General features: G+C 37.5%; 1 protein-coding gene across 1 annotated transcript; it reads right to left on the bottom strand.

Moving 5' to 3' along the window:
• Positions 1 to 1,765: 1,765 nt before the first annotated feature.
• On the bottom strand, positions 1,766 to 18,940 carry LOC143272167 (uncharacterized). Its single transcript, XM_076566060.1, has 3 exons — positions 18,864 to 18,940; positions 4,108 to 4,243; positions 1,766 to 3,736 (listed from the first exon to the last, which is right to left on the bottom strand). Exons 1-3 carry the CDS (start codon positions 18,900 to 18,902, stop codon positions 3,165 to 3,167), a joined length of 747 nt encoding a protein of 248 aa, XP_076422175.1. The 5' UTR covers positions 18,903 to 18,940; the 3' UTR covers positions 1,766 to 3,164.
• Between the last annotated feature and the right edge of the window lie 2,086 nt (positions 18,941 to 21,026).

The raw sequence follows: 21,026 nt of genomic DNA, 5'->3' as shown, positions 1-21,026 counted from the left end.
GAAAAGCTCTGAGACTCTACCAAGAGCAATCTGGGAAGGACAAAAATACACTGTCCCATTAAGCAGTTGTCCTTCTGTGTTCTCCTTGTCCATATCTGCTGTTCTTATTAGCCATCCAAAATATCCGCAGTCTCAGGAACAATGCCTGATGCCCTGATCTTAATTTTGATTGAGGAGCCACTGGTAGTCAAGATAAGACTACATCTGAGCATTGATCTCAGACTTGCATGCATGGATCTCCTTACAGAAAAATATGCATGCTCAGATGTATGCAGCTGTTTGAGAAGTGTCAAGCATTAAGTAAGGGTCACCTTTCTGAGTAAGATGATGTAAAATATCTTCATGCTTTAAGCACTGAACAAAGAGGACATTGTTATGAAATGCAGGATTAGTGATGGGGGCACTGGGTACAGAAAGCAGCAGCTTTCTAAGACAGGGTCAGAGACCATTGTATTAGACACTCTTTGGAAACGTTATGGAAAATCAGCTTGGACTACTCCTTAACATATAGAAGTACAAAACACATACACTCTCTCATATTAATATTTGAAAGTTTTTATTCAGTAAAAGCATGAACTTGATCTTAAGTTTCCTGATATTTGTTTTTTCCAAGATAACCCCTTAGGGATATGATCAACCAACCCTTGAAATAGTCATTCTATGAGACATATTAAATCCAACTGTGTAAGAATATTCAGGTCTAAGGAATATAAGGTAGTATGAAATTTGACAATAGGGCTCAAACAGCATTTAAAAAGATATTGCTAAAATTTCTTGCTTGTAAATACTATCCCTGAGGTTATTTTGTCCCTTATGCCCTCTGTACTCTCTTTTCTCCCCTTTCTCAATAGTCTCTTTCTACAAAAACTGTGATGTTTGAATCTAGTAGTAAATGTACAGCTGCTCTCCCACTCTTGTACATATTGACTGGTGCCCTAGAGGGACATTGAAAATGGGAGCTCTTCAATGGGAAATGAGATAAAAGAGTGCTTTTTTTTAAGGTATTGGCACCAGGCACATCCTGGTCCTCACTCTCTTATTTGCATGGGAATCAGAGAGGTTAGCTGTAGGCTCTTGCTATAAACCTCCCCAAATCCTAAAAATGTGTAGAAACAGATCCCACTTCTCTCATGGGAGCTCTGATTCCCTGCAGAGCCCCTGCCCTGCTGTCTGTCTCTAGTGCTGAAGACTGAACTCTCCCTGCAGCGCCACGGCCCCACCAAGTTATTCCCCTCATTTGTATGTCCACAGCATTAAATACTTTTATGGTAAACACCTTGGTCCTTAGTTACTCACCTCAGTTTTCTCTTAAACCACAACATCACATCCAAAACCTGACAGTTTGCTCCTCTAAAAAGTTTCACCCTAATTTGTGTCATATATACACACCTGATTATATGTTTCTATATAGAATCTAAAAAACACACATGGGATTTTGATATCAACTTAATTCTGATAATATGGTTATCTTCAGTTGCATTCAGTCCTCCAATCACAGTAACTTCCTTTTCTTCATTGTTAAAAAAATCAATTGAGCTGAATCCCCAGAGGAGTCTTTGCCCTAGAGGACATGGGAATGGGGGGTGGGCTGGGGGAAGGAAGGGAGGCAGCGAGAGGGTGGAGGACAGGGCAATCCATAGCTGATATGTAAAATTAAATTAAATTACAAAAAAAAATCAGTTTCTTTACTTGAATTCAAAGAAACAAGAAATTATAAAATTTCTATGAAAATGGATATAGCTGGAAAAGGTTGCATTGTGTGAGGTACTCTGTAGAGTCCTGTGCTTAAGGTGAAGCAGTTGTTGAATCTGGGAAACCATTGTCATGGGAAGAGAGATCCTAAGCAGAGGAGTTAGCACGCAGGTTACATGAAAGGGGAAAAGAGAATAATAGGCAGTATGACGTGTGGAGATGCATGGGAGGAAAGAACTAAGGACAGAGTTGGAGAAAAAGAAACTATCATCAAGGATGTTGAAAAAATTCCCTAAAATAAACAGTTATTTGGTAATATTCATACATATTCTCACTAATATAAAATAGTTACAGTTCAGTTAGCCTACACTGGGCACTATGCTTGTCCCAGAAGCTGTACCTTTGCCAAACAAAAATCCCTGAGCCAGGTTTAGGATACTTCTTTTCAAGATGTTGATCAGAGGTATACTGAAGATCCCCAAAAAATGTGGGTGATTATCATTTTTCTTTGTTGCTGTAGTGGTTTGAATGAGAATGTACGCAGAGGTTCAAGTGTTTGCATACTTGGTCACCAGTTGCTCTCACTGTACATATTGGAAAGGTGGGCTTGCTAGAAGAAGTATGTTACTGGGGCAAGGTTTGAGACTTCAAAGCTGTACATCATTCAAGTTTTGTTCTTTACTTCCTACATGTAGTTAGAGAATTGAGCTGTCACCTGCTGTTCCAGCCCCCATGCCTTCTCCACACCATCACACCATCATGGATTGTAATCTTGAACTATAAGTCAAAAGAAACCCTCTTTATAAATTAGTTATGGTCATGATGTTTATCACAAGTATTGTATGAAAACTTTTGGTTGATATATTGTTTATCCCCAATAAACTTATCTGGGGGTCAGAGAATAGAACAGCCACTATATTAAACATAGAGGTGAGGCAGTGGTAGCACATGCCTTTAATCCTAGCATTCCAGAAGCAGAAATCCATCCGGATCTCTGTGAGTTCAAAGCCACACTGGAAACTGAGCCAAGCATGGTGACACACACCTTTAATTCCAGGACTTGAGATCTCATGTCTTGCTTGGGAAAGACATACTCCTTTAATTCCAGGAAGTGATGGCAGGAAACAGAAAGGTATACAAGGTGTGAGGACCAGGAACTAGATGCTTTTTAAGCTTTTAGGTTTTTGAGCAGCAGTTCAGCTGAGATCCATTTGGGTGAGGACTCAGAGGCTTCCAGTTTGAGGAAACAAGATCAGGTGAGAAGTTGGCAAGGTGAGGTTCAATGTGGCTTACTCTATTTCTCTGATCTTTCAGCATTTACCCCAATATCTAGCTCCAGGTTTATTTTTATTACTAAGACCTTTTAGGATTCATGCTGCAAAAACTAAGAGAGTTCCCAACCGGAATTTTATGATGAGATGCAATTTCTATAGACACTACCCACATTTGTAAAAGGATGTGGAGAAATCAAGTCAGTATTGAGGCGGGAGAATGGAGACCTCGAGGTTAGATTTTGCTGTAGTGAAAGAGGTATTATATGAGCTGCTGAGGGGCAAAAATAAATTAACATTGTTACCAAACTGCAAAACCTGTAAACTGTAATGATGACATGAATGTAAGATTTGATCACGTGACCAAGAATGGCGCAGAAGATATGGGATTTCCAACAGCTTATGTGGCAGCTTCATCAATTCAAGCAGGGAGGTTTTTGTACAGGGATTTATCACTGTGGGAAGATCATCTAGAGCTTGCTGACAGTAATAAACACCCACATCCTCAGGCTCCACTCTACTGATTTTCAGTGTGAAATCTGTTCCTGACCCACTGCCACTGAACTTGTTTGGGACTCCTGAGGCAAGGTTGGACATCCGATAGATCAGGAGCTGAGGAGACTGGCCTGGTCTCTGCAGGTACCAATTCAAGTAAGTGTTGCCATCACTATATAGGAGACTCTTACTAGACCTGCAGGAGATAGAAGCTGACTCTCCAAGAGTAACAGGACTGGAGAGTGACCACTGGGTCATCACTATATCCCCATTGGCTCCTGAAATAACAGAAATGAATGGTTATGTACAGACAAAATGATACAATGAAATAATTTTTCATTCCTATTATTTTCTACTTACTGTATTCTTGAATTTAATTTATATTCTAAAACTGTTTAACATGAAACACCTATGTAGAGAGATCATAGAAACTACCTAGAAATCAGCGGTACCATCTGCATAGGTACTTGTCAGAGCTTCTACAACAGCACAAGTTCTTCTCCCTTTCCCTCTAAACTGCACAAGCACTTTCCTGGAGTATAATACTGGCAATCTCACACATGTACAGAACATGTGTCTGCATGAGTAGGTTCCCTGAAATCCCCAGTCTTCCCACAATCTCCTTCTTCATCTTTGTTTCTCTCCTTACCAGATATCCAGAACACAAGCAGCCCTAGGAGCTGAGCAAGGCACCTCATTCTGAGAACTTGGTTTGAAGAGTCCTGAATAATGAGGGCAGAAAGAGGGGCTAGCTTTTGTCCTGGATCTGTAAGGAGAGGTCCTCCCTAAGGAGCAATATGCAAATCACGAGGTTAGTACAGCTGTATGAAAAGAACCAAGGGACAGAAAAGACCACTCTTAAGAGTGAAGACACAGGTCGGGCAGTGGTGGCACACACATTTAATCCCAGCACTCAGGAGGCAGACAGGTGGATCTCTATACGTCTGAGGCCAGCCTGGGCTACAGAGTGAATTCCAGGAAAGGCACTAAAGCTACACAGAGAAAGCCTATCTTAAAATGAAAAAAAGAATGATGAGACAAAAGATGTCTCCTATGTTTATAGAAAAATGGAAACCACAAGGCAGATGGACTGTACTGTGAAAATTTGGATCTTTGTGAATGAAAACATACATGGTCTAAATGCCCAGACCATGCCAAGAGAGCACCACAGAACCAAGGCAATCTTTTCAACACTCTTTGTATTTTCCAATGTTTTCAGCATAGCATCTTCCTGTTTAAGCCTATCTGATTTTTGTTTGTTTGTTTGTTTTAGTTTTGTCAGATCCTAATATAGAACTAAAGAGACAGATAATCTTCATTTCTACGTGACAAATGACTTTCTCATGGCCATTTACGAGTATGTTGAAACATTAAAAAGTAAAAAAGAGGAATGTAGTCATGCAAACACATATATATTCCCAATAGAATTTGTTACTTAGTCGAATCTTGGTTAGATAAACAGAATTTCTAGCATTTAGTTATAGGATTCAAATAAGTGAACAAAACAATGAGCTAATTCAGTTTGAAGATTTAAATATTAATTGTTCCATATTAGAACTTGAGAAATTGGTACAAATTTTTTGAGACTCAAGACCTGGGGGTTTAGCTAAAGAATATGTGTTCAAATCTACATAGTGTTATCTTCTAGAAATTTGTATAATTGTAAATTTTGTGTTTATTATATAAAAAGCAATAGTGTATGCCTCTATTGCTGTAGAAAACATGTTTCATTACATGTTGGAAACTTTGGGGCACGGAGAGAGGACACATCACACATGGGTCAGTGAGCTTTTTACTTGATATTTTCAGTCTATTCTGGAAGGTTTTTTTTTTCTTTGATAATTTCAAACATGTCTACAATAAAACATGATCATATCTCTCCCCCTATTTTCTACCTCCATGTGCTTTTCTAATTCCTTGCCCTCCTAATACTATGTCTTCTCCTTTTGTTTTGTGTTGTTTCTTGATAACCCATTAAGTTTAAGTGTTAAGTTCCATATGGTCATGGGAGTAGACCTATACACTAGATCATGGGAAACCTACCAATAGCCACACTCTAAAAAGTAATGAATCTCCCTCCTCCAGCATCATTCAACTGCCAGGAAATTCTCAGAAAGTGATGGAGACTGGAGAGCACTTCCCAAATGCATGGCTAAATTTTGACTTCCTTGGCCTTGTGCAGGTAAGAACAGCATCTGTAACTGCATGATGCTGGTATTTACTAAATGGCTGTGATGGCAAATTACTTTCTGAATACTTACATTTATATCCACTGCCCTTGGTTGTTTACAACCTCAGTTACAGAAGCTTCTTTTTGCAACAGATAGCAGTCAATACATGGATATGTAACCATTCAAGGTGCTGACAATAAGAGACTGAGTGCCAGGTTCTAAACGTCACATCTTTATCATCAACACTGCACCACACCCATGCATTATCACAAAGCCGGGAAACATATTTTAATTCAAAATAGATTCTTATATCATATTATACACTGCAACCATAGTTTCCTCTTCCTCCAATCCTTCTAGCTTCCCCACATTCCCTCTCCCCCAGATCAAATCCTTCTCCATTTCTTCTTCAGAAAAGAGGAGGACTCTAAAGGATAACAGCCAAACAGTACAAAACAGGATACAGTAAGACAAGGTTAAATCCTCATATCAAGGTTGGACAAGGAAACCCAATAGGAAGAAAAATGTCTCAAGAGTAGGCAAAAGAGGTGGAGATACACCTGCTACCACCATTAGGAGTCCTACAAAAACATTAAGCTGACATCCTTAACATATATACAGAGGACCTGGTGCAGATTCATGCAGGCTCCAGATCTGAATTTTCAGTCTCTGTTAGCCCGTGTGAGCTCTGCTTAGTTGGTTCAGTGGGCCAAGTTCTCTTAGTGGCCTCCATTCCTTCTGACTCCTACAGTCTCTCCTCCCCCTCTTCCACAGGGCTTCCCAATTTTTAAGGGGCATGTCCATCTTCAATGGATAACTCCAATTTAGTCTCTATCTCTGCATATCTTAATACAAAAAATACTGCTTTTCATTTAACTCATGACATATCATGTTTATAATTGGAAAATATAAAAGAAGTTTACAAAAGAAATAAAACAGTTTTGAATAAGGTAAATATTTTCCGGTGTAAAATGTTCAATAGTGACGATTTATCATTCAACAAAGGAAAAAGCAAAATCTCCATCCATAGTTGTGGAGATTCATAGAGGCTATGGAGGAGCCAGTCCTTTGGAGGCAATGAGAGGATTAAGTTGAGCTGCCACCAGATATCAGGACCACTAATTACAATTAATTGTTACATAATCTTTTAAACAGGCATAGGGGTGAGAGCGTAAGGATGTATTTCAAAGCACTTGAAGATGGACCATGAACATACTGAAGAGGATACGACTGTCATTTTGCTCCATCCTTCCTCAACATGAGTGAACAAACAAGATACTCAACTGGAATTTCCTCAGAATGATTTTCTCTCACTTGAAACTATTCTATGGAAAAATTCACTGGGAGTTTTTCCTGTGGCCATTAATACAGTGTCATTTCATAAATATGCTTATTCACGATGGTACAAAATTCATTGTAATAAAATAAAAGAACAAAAACAGTTGAAAAGTGGTTGTAACTTTTCATGTATAAATGTGGTACCATCTGCAAGTAGATGGTATCAATGCTAATATAAATACCTATTGCCAATGCTCAGATGAAGCTAAGGAATTATCATTGTATAAATAAGTACTGAAAAACATGAAGGAAAACCCTTTTTGTTTTCTTAAAACCCTTAAAAGTATAGTGATCCTTGACACATAGGAATTCTGAGTTAAAAGGGAAGATTTCAAAATGCAGTTATATATCTCATTGAGATAAGGGAAATCACATTCTAACAACCTGGTGATCAAAGAGAGATGCTCAGTTTTAGGGGCAGGTTGTTCTACCACATTTCATAAATCAACACAAAGAATAACAAAATCTTTCCAACTGTCAACCTCCTTTTGTCTCTCAAATCCATGGTCACTGGTTGGTAATCTGCTTCCTCAATTTTTGGCCAAGAGTCTCTCATTTAGCAACAGAAGTTTCTTGATTTAAGTATCCTTAGTCCTAAAGTCCTATACTATGCCCTAGACTTTCAACAGAGGACTTTGCATTCATTGAAATTGCTCAGGTAAGAATGACACTACTGACCACAAAATAATGTATGTGTCTATTGCAACTATATCATTTCCGTATGAGATACATTACCACAAAGACCTTTTACAAAATGTCTAGATAATGGCTTTAGAAAGGACATAATATTTAAAACTGTAGACAGAAGAAATAGATTTATCTTCAAAATATATCCATTTACTTTGAAAAATCAATATGGTTAAAGTTGAAACTAAGATATGAAACAGTAACTTGGGTTTCAGTTCTAGGTATCTTGTCAGAGGTGATCCAGACTCCCCATATTGTTCAGATCATGACCCCATGTTCACATTCAAAATTTAGAAAAACATGGTATTTTCTGATTATCTTTTTAGCTAGTTGTGTTAGATTTTCTTCAGTGCTATAGTACATTGTAAGAAATACTGGGGATTCCATGACAGTAGTGAGGTGTAGCATATTTAGCCTCCAGGATGGATAAACTGAATGTAAAATCTGCACTGACCACGGGAGAATTTCAGAGAAAGACTGTAAAGAAAATGGCATGTAGATCTTTGGAAGCTGATCTAGTTTCTGCTGGCCTGAAGAGGATGGCAGTCCTTTCCTCTGAAGCTATACACAGATAATAGAGACTAGGTCTACACAATTGCACTGCTGCAGCTGAAATAAAATATGAAACACAAGCAGACTTGACTGTGATGGAGGTTGCTTCTGCAAACCTATGAAAGAATAAAAGCTTCATTTTCATTCTAATTCCTTGACAGATTGTTCAATATATAAGGAACTCAAAATCAGTATCATAATGAAATATTACTTCACAATAACTAATAAGAAGATAATGTAGAAATCATAAATCATTAAATTGTTAGTGGGCATGGAAATGATGTAGGGACCATAGAATCCAAGGGATATGCCTGCCATTTGTTTGACCAGATCCACTCCAAGGTATATTTAGGAGAACCGAAGTTTAAAAGTTTGCACTTTACTGTTTACATCAGCATTATTCAATATAGGCAAAGAAAGGATAAAGAAATTCTGTAATAGTCAATACAATGAATTATAGAAATATCAGTATATATTCATAACTTGCTTAATAATAAAAACGAATTGCATCTAATGAATCATGAAACAATTTATTAATTGTGTAAATCTCAGGTGCAACTTATATAAGCCTAGAATATAAAGCTCTCTACCCACCCAGGCTTTGGTTATATGCCATTGTTCCTAAGCAAGGCACTTGTAGACAAAATGAATATTTTGTCTATTGGCCACTGTAGATGTAACCAATCGTATTATTAAAATAAGAAACACAGAGCCAAGGTAAAAGAGAAAAGCCGAGAGGTCAGAGCTCAGAGATAAAATCTTACCTCCTGCAGTGCTCCTAGCTTCCCCGAGAGAGGGAGGTACTTCCTGTGTCCCTGTTTAAATAATCTTTCTGTTCTGCCTTCTCATTGGTTGTAAACCCAACCACATGACTGCCTCATCACTGCCTGTAAGTACCGCCCTCCAGGTCTTAAAGGCGTATGTCTCCAATACTGGCTGTATCCCTGAACACACAGAAATCTACCTAGCTCTTCTAACCACCACGCTCTTACTATGGCTCTAATAGCTCTGACCCCAGGGCAACTTTATTTATTAACATAAAATTAAAATAACATTTCAGTACAAATAAAATATCACCACATTTCCCCTTTTCTATTTAAATAAAAAGAAAAAAGGCAAAAGGTTATAACTAACAAAAGAAAAACTATATACAAAAGTACAATAACTATATACAATATATACAAGTAACAAATACCTAAACGATGTCTAGTCCATTTGTATTTGACAAAGCAGAGAAAATAATTCCCTTATCTATCATATTTTAGTAAGTCCAAAATGTATCTAATTCACTTTCTATCCTAATTAATCTTCAACTATAACTAACTAATCTTCAACTCCCTCAGAGACCCAAGAAGGAAATAATATTAGCTAACAAAAATAAAAACAGGAAGTGCACAAAAGCAACTTCCAAAAATTTTGTGAGTTGACAGAAACAGCCAGCTGCCTGGACAGTCACCTGAGGTTTCTCCACAGTGTTGGGGCATCATCTTCAGCCTATAGGCTTAGCGTATCTGACAGACTCATTTGTGAAGTAGGTTGTACACAAGGTCAACAGTTCAACCTCACACTGGGTGAGAGCAGTCCATGTACCAGAAACACCTGAATTCCACTAGTGTCATGTCATGATTCAGGATTTTAAATTCTGGAAATTGTTGATGGTTTTTGAATTCAGCTGTCCATTCTTCTTGGCTGTGTATATATGGCTTCATCTAAGCATGCCCTTCTCCACATCCCTCTATTAAATGCCAGTCTACTATTGAGAGGCGTGAGCTTTCAGTTGCTGTTCCATTGCACAACAGAAGCCATCGGCCCACTGCCTGTTCAGCTGCCTTCAAAGAAAAGGGCACTGTACCTTTTCCAGATTGTGAAGGCCACTTCAGGGATGGTGCCATATTGTCCTGGCCTCAGAAGATGCCTTCTGATAAAGCCATAACCATACTTGTTTTGGCAGGAATCGGTAGTCCTTTGTTTCGTGTTCTGTCTGTCCATTTTGTCCTGTTGATTTGAGGATACTTTGTTGTCCAGTGGCTAACTTTTGCCACAATGAAAATTAACTCCATATGCAGTTTCTTCAATGCCCATATTTTCTCTGAAGTAGATTGGTACTGCCAGGAGCTGACATGTCTCAAAAAAGAAAAATTTCTAAGTTATTAAAACATTTTAAATGCCATATTCTGTAGATCTCTGAAGGGTTTGAAGATGACCTGTCTAAAATACATCTGCTCAATTTTTAAAACATATCTAATATGACTACAATTTCTATTGTAATGTCTAATTACTAACTTTCATTTCTTTATATCCTAATAGTTGGTAATAATGTAAAGTATTTAAAACTAGTAATTGTCTTTTTCTTTTCTTTCTTTTTTTTTTTTTTTTTTTTAAACAAGAACCTTAAATCTAATCTCCTTTGCTTAGCCTTTTTCCTAACCCTTGACAACAACTTGTAACCAACCCCCCTAAACAATTGAAAATTATCCCAGACCCAAAACCCATTAAAAGAACCAAAAAACCACCTGCCCCACACCACTTCTTTGGCAATGTGGGTGTCATATTCTTAAAATTGCTTCCTGCTGGGTATGGGTGAAGTTATCTTTATCCTGAAAGAAAAATTTAGGTTAATTGTCAAATTCTAGGAAAGGTAACTATATCATTCATTAATATCCAGTCTGTATATAAAGCCAAAGTTCAGGGTTTATCTCAAGTCCTTATTCAAGTAGTCTTTGAGACTGGATCATCTCAACTACTCATCTCAAAATTGCTCTGAGCACCTTGTAGTTCAAAGCTGATCTGTAGATGATGTTTGTCAGTTTAGTGATATTATTATTGTCCACGTGGAATTGTTGTTGTTGTTGTTGTTGTGGGGCCCCATCTTCTTTCCGGAGACTTCAGTTGATGTTAGGCCTGGCCATGATTTCCTGCAGAAAACTGATAAGAGACTCGAACACAAAGACATATATATGCAGCTAACTGAAGCCTTTTTTCTAGAATTAGTTAGTACTCTATATGACCATTCATATCTTAACAAAGTTTAAAATGTATATATATATTAATCTTGTAAATTTTGATATAAAATTTATACTTTAAGAAAAGTTTAAAGAATCAGAATAGAATCAAAGAGTTGAGATTAGTAATAGAATAGTCCCTTAATTAATTTGGCTTTTGTCCTGTCCCATAGCAGAAAATGGCTCTTTTATTCTGTCATGATACAGGGAGTTTGTATTTTCATTTTAACAACATGTTTGAGTTTAAAGAAGGAGGGAGCCATTCTCCAACTCCAAAGTCAGCTTTAAATTTTAATTGAACTGGGACTATTAGAAAACCAATAGTGTTAAATCTTTAGAGAAAAGCAGAAACAAACATTTAAGAAGACATAAAATTTTTTTTGATAATATATACCCATACACCGTGTCACTCTGTTTCCTGGGATAGATGATTTGTCCCTTTTCTTCAGTTGTCTCATTTGTCTTGTGTTCTTCAGATTCCTTAACCATCATTCTCCTAAAAGACAAAAACAAAAACCTTCCCCCAAGACTAATTTTGGGGATGTTCCTTTTTGGCAAGTTATTATCTGATTAAATGAAAAGACATGTGTTACAGGTACAAGTTAGTTTAAATTGGATGTTCATGCTGGTTGATGAACTATCACCTCCTCTAATTAAGAGGTTTCTCTTGTTCAAATCGAACCTTTATCAATTTTGATGGTATCCACAGCTTATCTTCTCCTGTAGAAACAAAAGCAAAACCTCGTCCCCAACGTAATACATACCCTGGCTTCCATTCTGAGGTCAGCACATCCTTAAAGTATATAGGCTGATTTAATTCTGTAGTTTTTTCTATTACCCAATGTCTCTCTGCAGCTGTTGTTCCTTTCTCATTGGCATTCAGAAAATTCAAAGTTAATAGAGCATTATGCAGTCTATTTCTGGGGGTTTTTGTTACTCCTTTCTGTTTATTTAGCATATCCTTTAGAGTTCTGTTTGACCTTTCTATAACTGCTTGACCTGTAGGATTATGTGGTATACCTGTAATATGCTTTATATTGTAATAAGCAAAAAACTGTTTCATTTTAACAGAGACATATGATGGAGCATTGTCAGTTTTGATTTGTGCAGGTATACCCATAATGGCCATAACTTCTAGCAAATGAGTGATTACAGAATCAGCTTTTTCAGAACTCAAAGCAGTTGCCCATTGAAATCCTGAATAAGTATCGATAGTGTGGTGTACATATTTCAGTTTTCCAAATTCTGCAAAGTGAAACACGTCCATCTGCCAGATTTCATTTCTCTGAGTACCCTTTGGGTTACATCCTGCTGGTAATGGTGTTTGATTATAGAAGGAACAAGTAGGACATTTCTTTACTATTTCTTTGGCTTGTTGCCAGGTTATGGGAAAATCCTTTTTTAAACCTTTACTATTGACATGATGTTTTTTATGAAATTCTGAGGCCTCCAGCACATTTCCTATCAATAATTTATCAATCTCATCATTGCCTTGTGCTAGAGGGCCTGGCAGACCAGTATGAGATCGGATGTGAGTTATATATAAAGGATGACTCCTTTTCCTGATTGTATCTTGTAATTGAATAAATAGTGAAGTTAATTCTGAAGCATCAGGGATAAATTCTGCAGTCTCAATATGTAATACCACTCTTTCAGCATACTGAGAGTCAGTTACTATGTTGAGAGGTTCTGAAAAATCCATTAATACCAACAGAATAGCATACAATTCTGATTTTTGCACTGAATTATAAGGACTTTGTACCACTTTACTTAAATTTTCTGATTTGTAACCTGCCTTTCCTTGTTTGTTGGCATCTGTATAAAATGTACGAACTCCAGATATGGGTTTTTGCCGTACAATTCGAGGCAAGATCCAATCAGCTCTCTTTATAAAATCAATTCTGTTGCTTTTGGGATATTTGCTGTTAATTTCTCCCAAAAAATTACTGCAAGCTCTTTGCCAAGGTTCACTTTCTGTCCATAATTTTTCAATGTCCTCCTTAGTTAAAGGTACGACAATTTCTGCTGGGTCTATTCCTGCTAATTGACGAAGTCTCAATTTTCCTTTCCAAATCAAGTCAGAGATTTTTTCCCCATAAGTTTTTAATTTTTTATTTGGTTTATTTGGTAAAAATATCCATTCCAATATAATATCTTCCCTCTGCATTAATATTCCAGTAGGGGAATGCCTAGAGGGTAAAATAACCAAAATGCAATCCAGCTTTGGATCAATACGATCCACGTGCCCTTCATGTACTTTCTTTTCTACCAAGGCCAATTCTTTCTCAGCTTCAGGTGATAATTCTCTTGGACTATTTAAGTCCTTGTCACCTTCTAAGGTTTTGAACAAATTAGTCAGTTCATCATTTTTTACCCCAACAATAGTTCGTAGATGAGAAATATCTCCAAATAATCTTTGAAAGTCATTAAGAGTCTGTAGTCTATCTCTCCTAATTTGCACCTTTTGGGGTCTAATTTTTTGTAGCTCTATTTTATATCCTAAATAATTAATAGAATCTCCTCTTTGTATTTTTTCAGGAGCAATTTGTAATCCCCAGCAAGGCAAAATTTTCTTTACTTCTTCAAACATTCTTTCTAAAGTATCTGCATTTGAGTCAGCTAGTAAAATATCATCCATATAATGATAAATTATAGATTTAGGAAATTTTTTACGTATCACTTCCAATGGCTGTTGTACAAAATATTGGCACAGAGTTGGGCTATTTAACATTCCCTGTGGGAGGACCCTCCATTGAAATCTTTTAACCGGTTGAGAATTATTATAAGTAGGCACTGTGAAAGCAAATCTTTCTTTGTCCTTTTCTTGTAAGGGTATTGAAAAGAAACAGTCTTTTAAATCAATAACTATGAGAGGCCATCCTTTTGGTAACAGAGTAGGCAAAGGAATTCCAGATTGTAGAGAGCCCATCGGCTAAATTACTTTGTTAATTGCTCTAAGGTCTGTTACCATTCTCCATTTACCAGATTTCTTTTTAATAACAAATACAGGAGAATTCCAAGGGCTGGTTGACTGTTCAATATGCTGAGCATTTAACTGTTCTTCTACCAGCTCTTCTAAAGCCTGGAGTTTCTCTGTTGTTAAAGGCCATTGCTGAACCCATACAGGCTTGTCTGTTAACCATTTTAAAGGTAGAACTGTTGGTATTTTTGGAAGATTATCAGTTGTTGTGCCCTGTTCTTGTATAATATGGATGGCTGGTGACCACTCAAAATAATGCCTTCTAATATTTCTCTCAGAAACATGTGCTAGTTTATGATTTGTTTCTGAGATTGGAGGGATTTTAATCTGAGTATTCCATTGTTGCAACAAGTCTCGACCCCACAGGTTCATAGCTATGTTAGCGACATATGGTTTTAATTTTCCTCTCTGTCCTTCTGGACCTATACATTCCAGCCATCTTGCACTCTGTTTCACTCCAGATAATGTCCCAATTCCTAACAGTTGAACGTTTACCTCCTGAAGAGGCCAAGCTGGATGCCAAAATTCTGGTGCAATTATGGTAATGTCCGCACCTGTGTCTACCAGACCAGACAACAAAACACCATTTATTTTTATCGTTAATTTTGGTCTCTGTTCATTAATAGAAGTTTGCCAAAAAATTTTCTTTATGTTTTCTCCTGAATTTTCTATTCTCTCTTTTTCATCATCCTGACCAGCCTGATTTATTCCAATAGTCATTTGGTTATTTAATCGCTCAGAGCAGGGATTTCCTCTACAGCTGCAGGAAAGGTTTGAACTGGTTTTGCTATGGGGGCCTGCATGAGGCCCCTCCGGGAGTTTCCCGAAAACTGAGGCAAAGGATTACCCTGTCTGTCCTTTGTTGATCTACATTCGTTGGTCCAGTGTTTTCCCTTACCACACCTTCTGCATACTCCAGAAGGAAGGGGCATTCTGTTGCCATTGTTCCTTGAAGAAACATTGCTTCTAGGATTGACCTGTTTACAGTCCCTTTTAAAATGTCCTTGCTTTCCACACCCAAAACATCTAACACTCCTCAAACCTTTTGAAATTACTTCTCCTACCCACGTATCATCATGCTCATCAACCTCAACATTAATTGTTTCTCTAATCCAATCTTCCAAAGGTGCAGATCTTGCCCTTAACGGCCTGATTATTCTTTTGCATGCTGCATTCGCATTCTCAAATGCCAAAGCTTCAATTATTGCCTTACTAGCTTCTGATCCTGAGACCATTCTGTTTACTGCTGAAGCCAGTCTTTCTAAAAAATCTGTGAAAGATTCTTTAGGGCCTTGCATAACCTTTGTGAATGACTCATGTTTTTTTCCTGGTTCATCAACTCTGTCCCATGCATTCAAGGCTGCCATTCGACATAAAATTACGGTTTGAACATCATATAAACATTGTGTTTGTATTGAAGCATATTGGCCTTCTCCAATAAGCTGATCCTGACAAACTTGTATTCCTTTATCCCTCCATTGTGTTTCTACGTTTCTAGCTTCCTCCTTAAACCAAGTCAGAAATTGAATTCTCTGGCTGGGTTCCAGAACAGCTTGTGCAAGGTCCCGCCAGTCCTGTGGTATAATCCTATTATATGTTGACCAAGAGTTTAACATTTGCTTTACATATGGGGAATGCATGCCATAAGATACTATTGCCTCCTTAAACCTTTTAAAATCCATCAGTTCAATTGGAGCCCAGATATTTTGTGTAGCCATTTGATCAGGCATCTGCTGTACGGTTACAGGATAAATTAAGGATGATTGTGTGAAAACAGGCTTTCTTTCTGTAACCTTATGATCCAAACTTGAACCAACTTCACTGTTAAAATTAACAGGTTTTTCTAAAGCTGTTATCCTGGCACTTAAATCGACTATCTTTTTAAATAGTAAAATGAGAATAAGCATGGTGATTAACTGCATAATTCCCATAATACTAATCTTTTCATATAGTTGTTCCATTGTCAGACTGCCTAAAATTTCAAACAAAACCCAATTTTCTTCCAATGTACACAGGAAACCCATTTTTTTTAAATGTGGAAAAAATTTGTCTTTTAAATAGTTTCCTTTATGACTTACCAAATCTGCGTAGAACAGTAGAAATCCGAGCGAATTTCAAAACAGCCACCTAGAGTCCTAGGTGTAAATCCAGAGAGAGAGAGAGAGAGAGAGAGAGAGAAACAGAGAGACAGAGAGAAAGCAAAAGCGAAAGCGAAAGCGAAAGTGAAAGTGAAAGCAAAGGGGTAGCCGGCTAAAGCTTAAAGCCAGCCACTTGTTCCCTCTGAGCCGAGTCAAGGCTTGGCTTTACAGCCAGGGGCCCTGTTTAGCAGGGCAGGCCTGAGCTGTTTGTAGCACTGGCTTTAAGCAAGCAGCTCACAGTCCGGCCTGAGCCCAAGCAGACCTGGGCTGGGGCTAGGGAGCCGGCTGCTCCGGCTAGGGAGCCGGCCCCAAGCAGTTTTTAATGGATTCTTGTCACGTTGGGCGCCAGATGTAGATGTAACCAATCGTATTATTAAAATAAGAAACACAGAGCCAAGGTAAAAGAGAAAAGCCGAGAGGTCAGAGCTCAGAGATAAAATCTTACCTCCTGCAGTGCTCCTAGCTTCCCCGAGAGAGGGAGGTACTTCCTGTGTCCCTGTTTAAATAATCTTTCTGTTCTGCCTTCTCATTGGTTGTAAACCCAACCACATGACTGCCTCATCACTGCCTGTATGTACCGCCCTCCAGGTCTTAAAGGCGTATGTCTCCAATACTGGCTGTATCCCTGAACACACAGAAATCTACCTAGCTCTTCTAACCACCACGCTCTTACTATGGCTCTAATAGCTCTGACCCCAGGGCAACTTTATTTATTAACATAAAATTAAAATAACATTTCAGTACAAATAAAATATCACCACAGGCCACAGTAATAATACAATGTTGGTAACTATATATTTAAGCATATCTAAACAATCAATTGATACATGGTATATTACAATATTAAAGGTAAAATATAGTACACCTATAGAATGTACATGTTGTAAATGGACATTGTAAAAGTTCCTCTGAAAAAATCAGTGAGTGGCTAGAGGCTGAAGGTGAAGGTTTTTGCCACCATAGTCACTTCAGAGTTAGAGTCATGTGTGATGTGTCACCTGTCTCTGAGTGTACATTTACAAGAGTAAATAACTTGCAGTTCTGGGATTCTCCACTGGAAATACATCTCAGTTTATGTCTGGTTCATCACTCATCACTGACTCACCAGCTTCCCAAACCTAATGTGTGTTTTAGACTCAGTGTGTGGACAACTGACTCCTACATGTGCATTTCATGGTCTGTTTACTACCTTCAACCAAAGTCTTCAAACTCTTTATTTTCCTTAAGATCTATCCAGGACTCTATCTATAGGACACTTGTTTCTATTCTGTCTCCAGTTACTTCCTAATCTTGTCCTTCTCCAGCTCCTACTTTGAAATTCATATAACAGCCATTTTATTTCAGCATGCTGTGACTGATACTGCTCTAAACATTTACACACTAGGCTTTCACTTTTGAGCAAGTTTAATAAAATTTATCCTGAAATTTACAGTCAGAGGGGGATTGTTGAGAATAAGAGTTTTAGTGTTAGAGGGAACAGGATAATTGGAGGTAAAAATAAAAATAAAAATAATCATTATTTTATGTTTTTAAATTCCCAAAGTATATAATGAATTAAAATAAAACAAAATTAAAAGAATGAGCAACATAGGCAGTATATGGGACACCATTAAATGAACGCAAACTTGTATTTTGGGCTTCCTAGAAGGAGGAGATAAAGGACAGCATAGAGAAAAACATACTTAATGAAGCTCAATGAAGATCCAGGTCATGAAAGATAAAGATCTCTCAAATAAACTCAATGTAAAGCACCTCTCCAAGAGATAAAATTCTAGAAAGAAAATAAAACAGGATATAAAAGGGGCACTAAGTTACATGTAAGAGGATCCTGATAGAATGACAGCAATGTCTCAATAAGAATCTAACAGGTAAGAGATGACTGGGTAAAACAGCCAAAGTTGTGGCCAGAAACAGCAAAATTTCCCTGCTCACCAAAAAAAAAAAACCAATACCAGAAAACTTCAGAAATAAATGAAAAACAAACACTCTCTGGAAAAAAGGAAGGTAATTTAATCTGAAAACAGGTTTGCAACAAATTCACTAAATTTACACAAATGAAGAAGTAAAAATTAAAATATTATAAATCCATAAAAACACTATAAACGAATAAGAACAGAGGAAAGAAAATATTCCAAACATCCAGGAAATACTAGCATGAATATGTTCCTACCCATCAGTAATTGTGCATGTAATTTGGAATAAAACATGGAGTCAAAAGAGTAACAACAGCTGCATGAAGATAAAAAGAACCATTTGTTCATCAGTAAAAAGAGACTTCATTAGTAAAACATAGTCTGAACTTAGGGAGTCAATGAACATACTTTACACAAATAGGAAACAAAATAGAGTAGGATATGCAATATTTACATTAATAAAATGGAATTTAAGTCAAAACATAAAATGTGACAAATGAAGTAATTGTATAGTAAAGGAGACAGTTAAAGATTAAGTCTCAGTTTCTTGTCTTCCATACTGGCTAATTTTTAGTGACACAGGCAGAAAAGGACTCGGATCAGAATGGTTTTCACTCAGCTTACCCCATCATTCCTCCTGCTGAGAGGGCACCTGTTCACCATTCTCCTGAGGCAGATGCAATATCATTATTATTGTCCTGATGAAGCCTGAAATGCATGGCTAGTTAGCTGTTAATAACTAAGGCATTCATGCTCTACGGTCCTCAGCTGCAACCAATAATCTGGACTTCCTCAGCACCTCCCTTTGTCTCAGAGATAAGTAACATATTTAGCAACTGGACCATGCCAAGTAAGGGTGTTTTTTGTTAGGGTTTGAATCACTGTGGGAGGAAGATGTGAACTTTGGAAGCAGTAATAAACTCCCAAATCTTCAGGCTCCACTCTGCTGATCTTGAGTGTGAATTCTGTGTCTGATCCTCTGCCACTGAACCTGTCTGGGACCCCAGAAAATCGGTTGGAAATCTCATAGATGAGGAGCTGTGGAGACTTGCCTGGCTTCTGCAGGTACCATTCCAAATAGGTGTCTCCATCACTATCTTCGAGGCTCTGACTAGACTTGCAAGAGATAGAGGCTTCATCTCCAAGACTGACAGGCAAGGAGGATGGAGTTTGGGTCATCACAACATCTCCTCTGGAAGCTGAAATAAAGACAGAAAAGAACAAACTTAAGGACACACTTCATGAACAAACGTTATGTATTCTTTTTTGATATTCATTTCAACTGAAATGTTTATTTTTACATACAATTGTTTATACACCAAAATTTTCTTTTTGACAAGCTAACTGAATTGACAGCCATAAGGATAACTTAATTGAAAGCCTAAGCATAATTTAGGCCATCCCATTCCATCAATGTCATAATCTTCATTGTAGCCCAGGTTCTCTCCAACCTGAAATCTCACTCTTACAGATGTAAACCCCACAGGCACCATCCTAGATGATAAGACCCCTCTGTCTTCTCATACATGAACAGAACACATGTGATCAGCAGTGGGACCCAGAGCTCATGCTCCCTACCCATCCTCCTTTCTCACTTCCCTCTGTCCTCACCAGGAATCCTGAACAACAGCAGCACCAACAGCAGAACAGGCAACTTCATTTTGAGGAGGTAACCCAAGGAGACTGGTAAGTCATTGCAAGATGATGACTGAGTTTTTATCCCAGAGTAGCAAGTGTGTGTCCTCCCTAGGGAGGAATATGCAAAGGAAAGGGTTAGTGCTGCAATACAGATAGAGAGAGGAGTCGTGAAGGATTTTTATGCTCAAAAACTACATAAATATCTTCTATGTCAGGAATGGCAATACTGAAACAGAATGTGGTACTTGGTGGGAAAATGCTGCAGACTGTCGATCTGAATAACATTAGACACTTAATAAGTGCTGTATTAGAGAAACACTTGAAGGAGTGAAAATGAAGACATGTATGCAATCATTCTCTATGAGTAAAAAAAAAACTATGCTTTTGCTCTTCTTTCATGAATTTTACAGAGAAATGCCTTTTTATGAATGTTAAATGTAGAAGTTACGAGCTGTCTTTCCTGTGGTTTATTTAATTTTCTCTGTGGAATCACAAAAATAAATAAATGTACTAGGAAGGTATAGCTTAAGTGTTTGTCATGAAAAAATATATACTGATGGATAATAAATATAATTGTCATAGGAAATATGGGTTAATTAAACTTTGGAATGGAGGTATGGATCTCTGGTGTTTTGGGCTAATGATATTTCATAGGTGAATTTCAACTCATTTGTTTTCTATGAATTAAATATATATAACTTTTTATTCAGCAGTTATACCTGAGTGAAATTATCTTTTTACATTTGTTTATTTATTTGTTATATGTTTGTATGTATGTTTGAAGGGATGTTCATTCCCTGGAACAAAGGTAGGGGTCGGGGACAACATGTAAGAGTCAATATAGTCCTCACCTACCATAATGATGCAGGAAAAATATCAAGTTGTTTTCTTCAATGGCCAGAGCTTTTTTTGAGACATCTCACCAGCTCACTCAGTGAACTGAATTTAATATCATATTTTGAGAGTAGAAAATTTTCTCTGGAGCTTGATAGATGGCTCAGCAGTTAAGAATCCTGGCTGTTCTTCCAGAGGGCCTGAGTTTAGTAACTAACACCTATACCAAGTTGCTCTCTATTGCCTATAAGTCTAGCTACAGGGCCCTACACACCCTTCTGTCCTATGTAGTTATCTATATGCATGTGTGTTAAT

Source organism: Peromyscus maniculatus, chromosome 3, assembly GCF_049852395.1.
Source record: "Peromyscus maniculatus bairdii isolate BWxNUB_F1_BW_parent chromosome 3, HU_Pman_BW_mat_3.1, whole genome shotgun sequence".
NCBI lineage: Eukaryota > Metazoa > Chordata > Mammalia > Rodentia > Cricetidae > Peromyscus > Peromyscus maniculatus.
The sequence above is the reverse complement of the archived record's forward strand: the minus strand, read 5'-3'. Positions and strand labels throughout refer to the sequence as shown.

Coding starts and splice junctions, on each gene's coding strand:
- LOC143272167 (XM_076566060.1), bottom strand. CDS start 18,902: ATGGTGAACAGGTGCCCTCTCAGCAGGAGGAATGATGGG. Junction 4,244..18,863: donor TCAGCAGGAGGAATGATGGG/GTAAGCTGAGTG, acceptor ATTGCTCCTTAG/GGAGGACCTCTCCTTACAGA. Junction 3,737..4,107: donor GCTTGTGTTCTGGATATCTG/GTAAGGAGAGAA, acceptor CTGTTATTTCAG/GAGCCAATGGGGATATAGTG.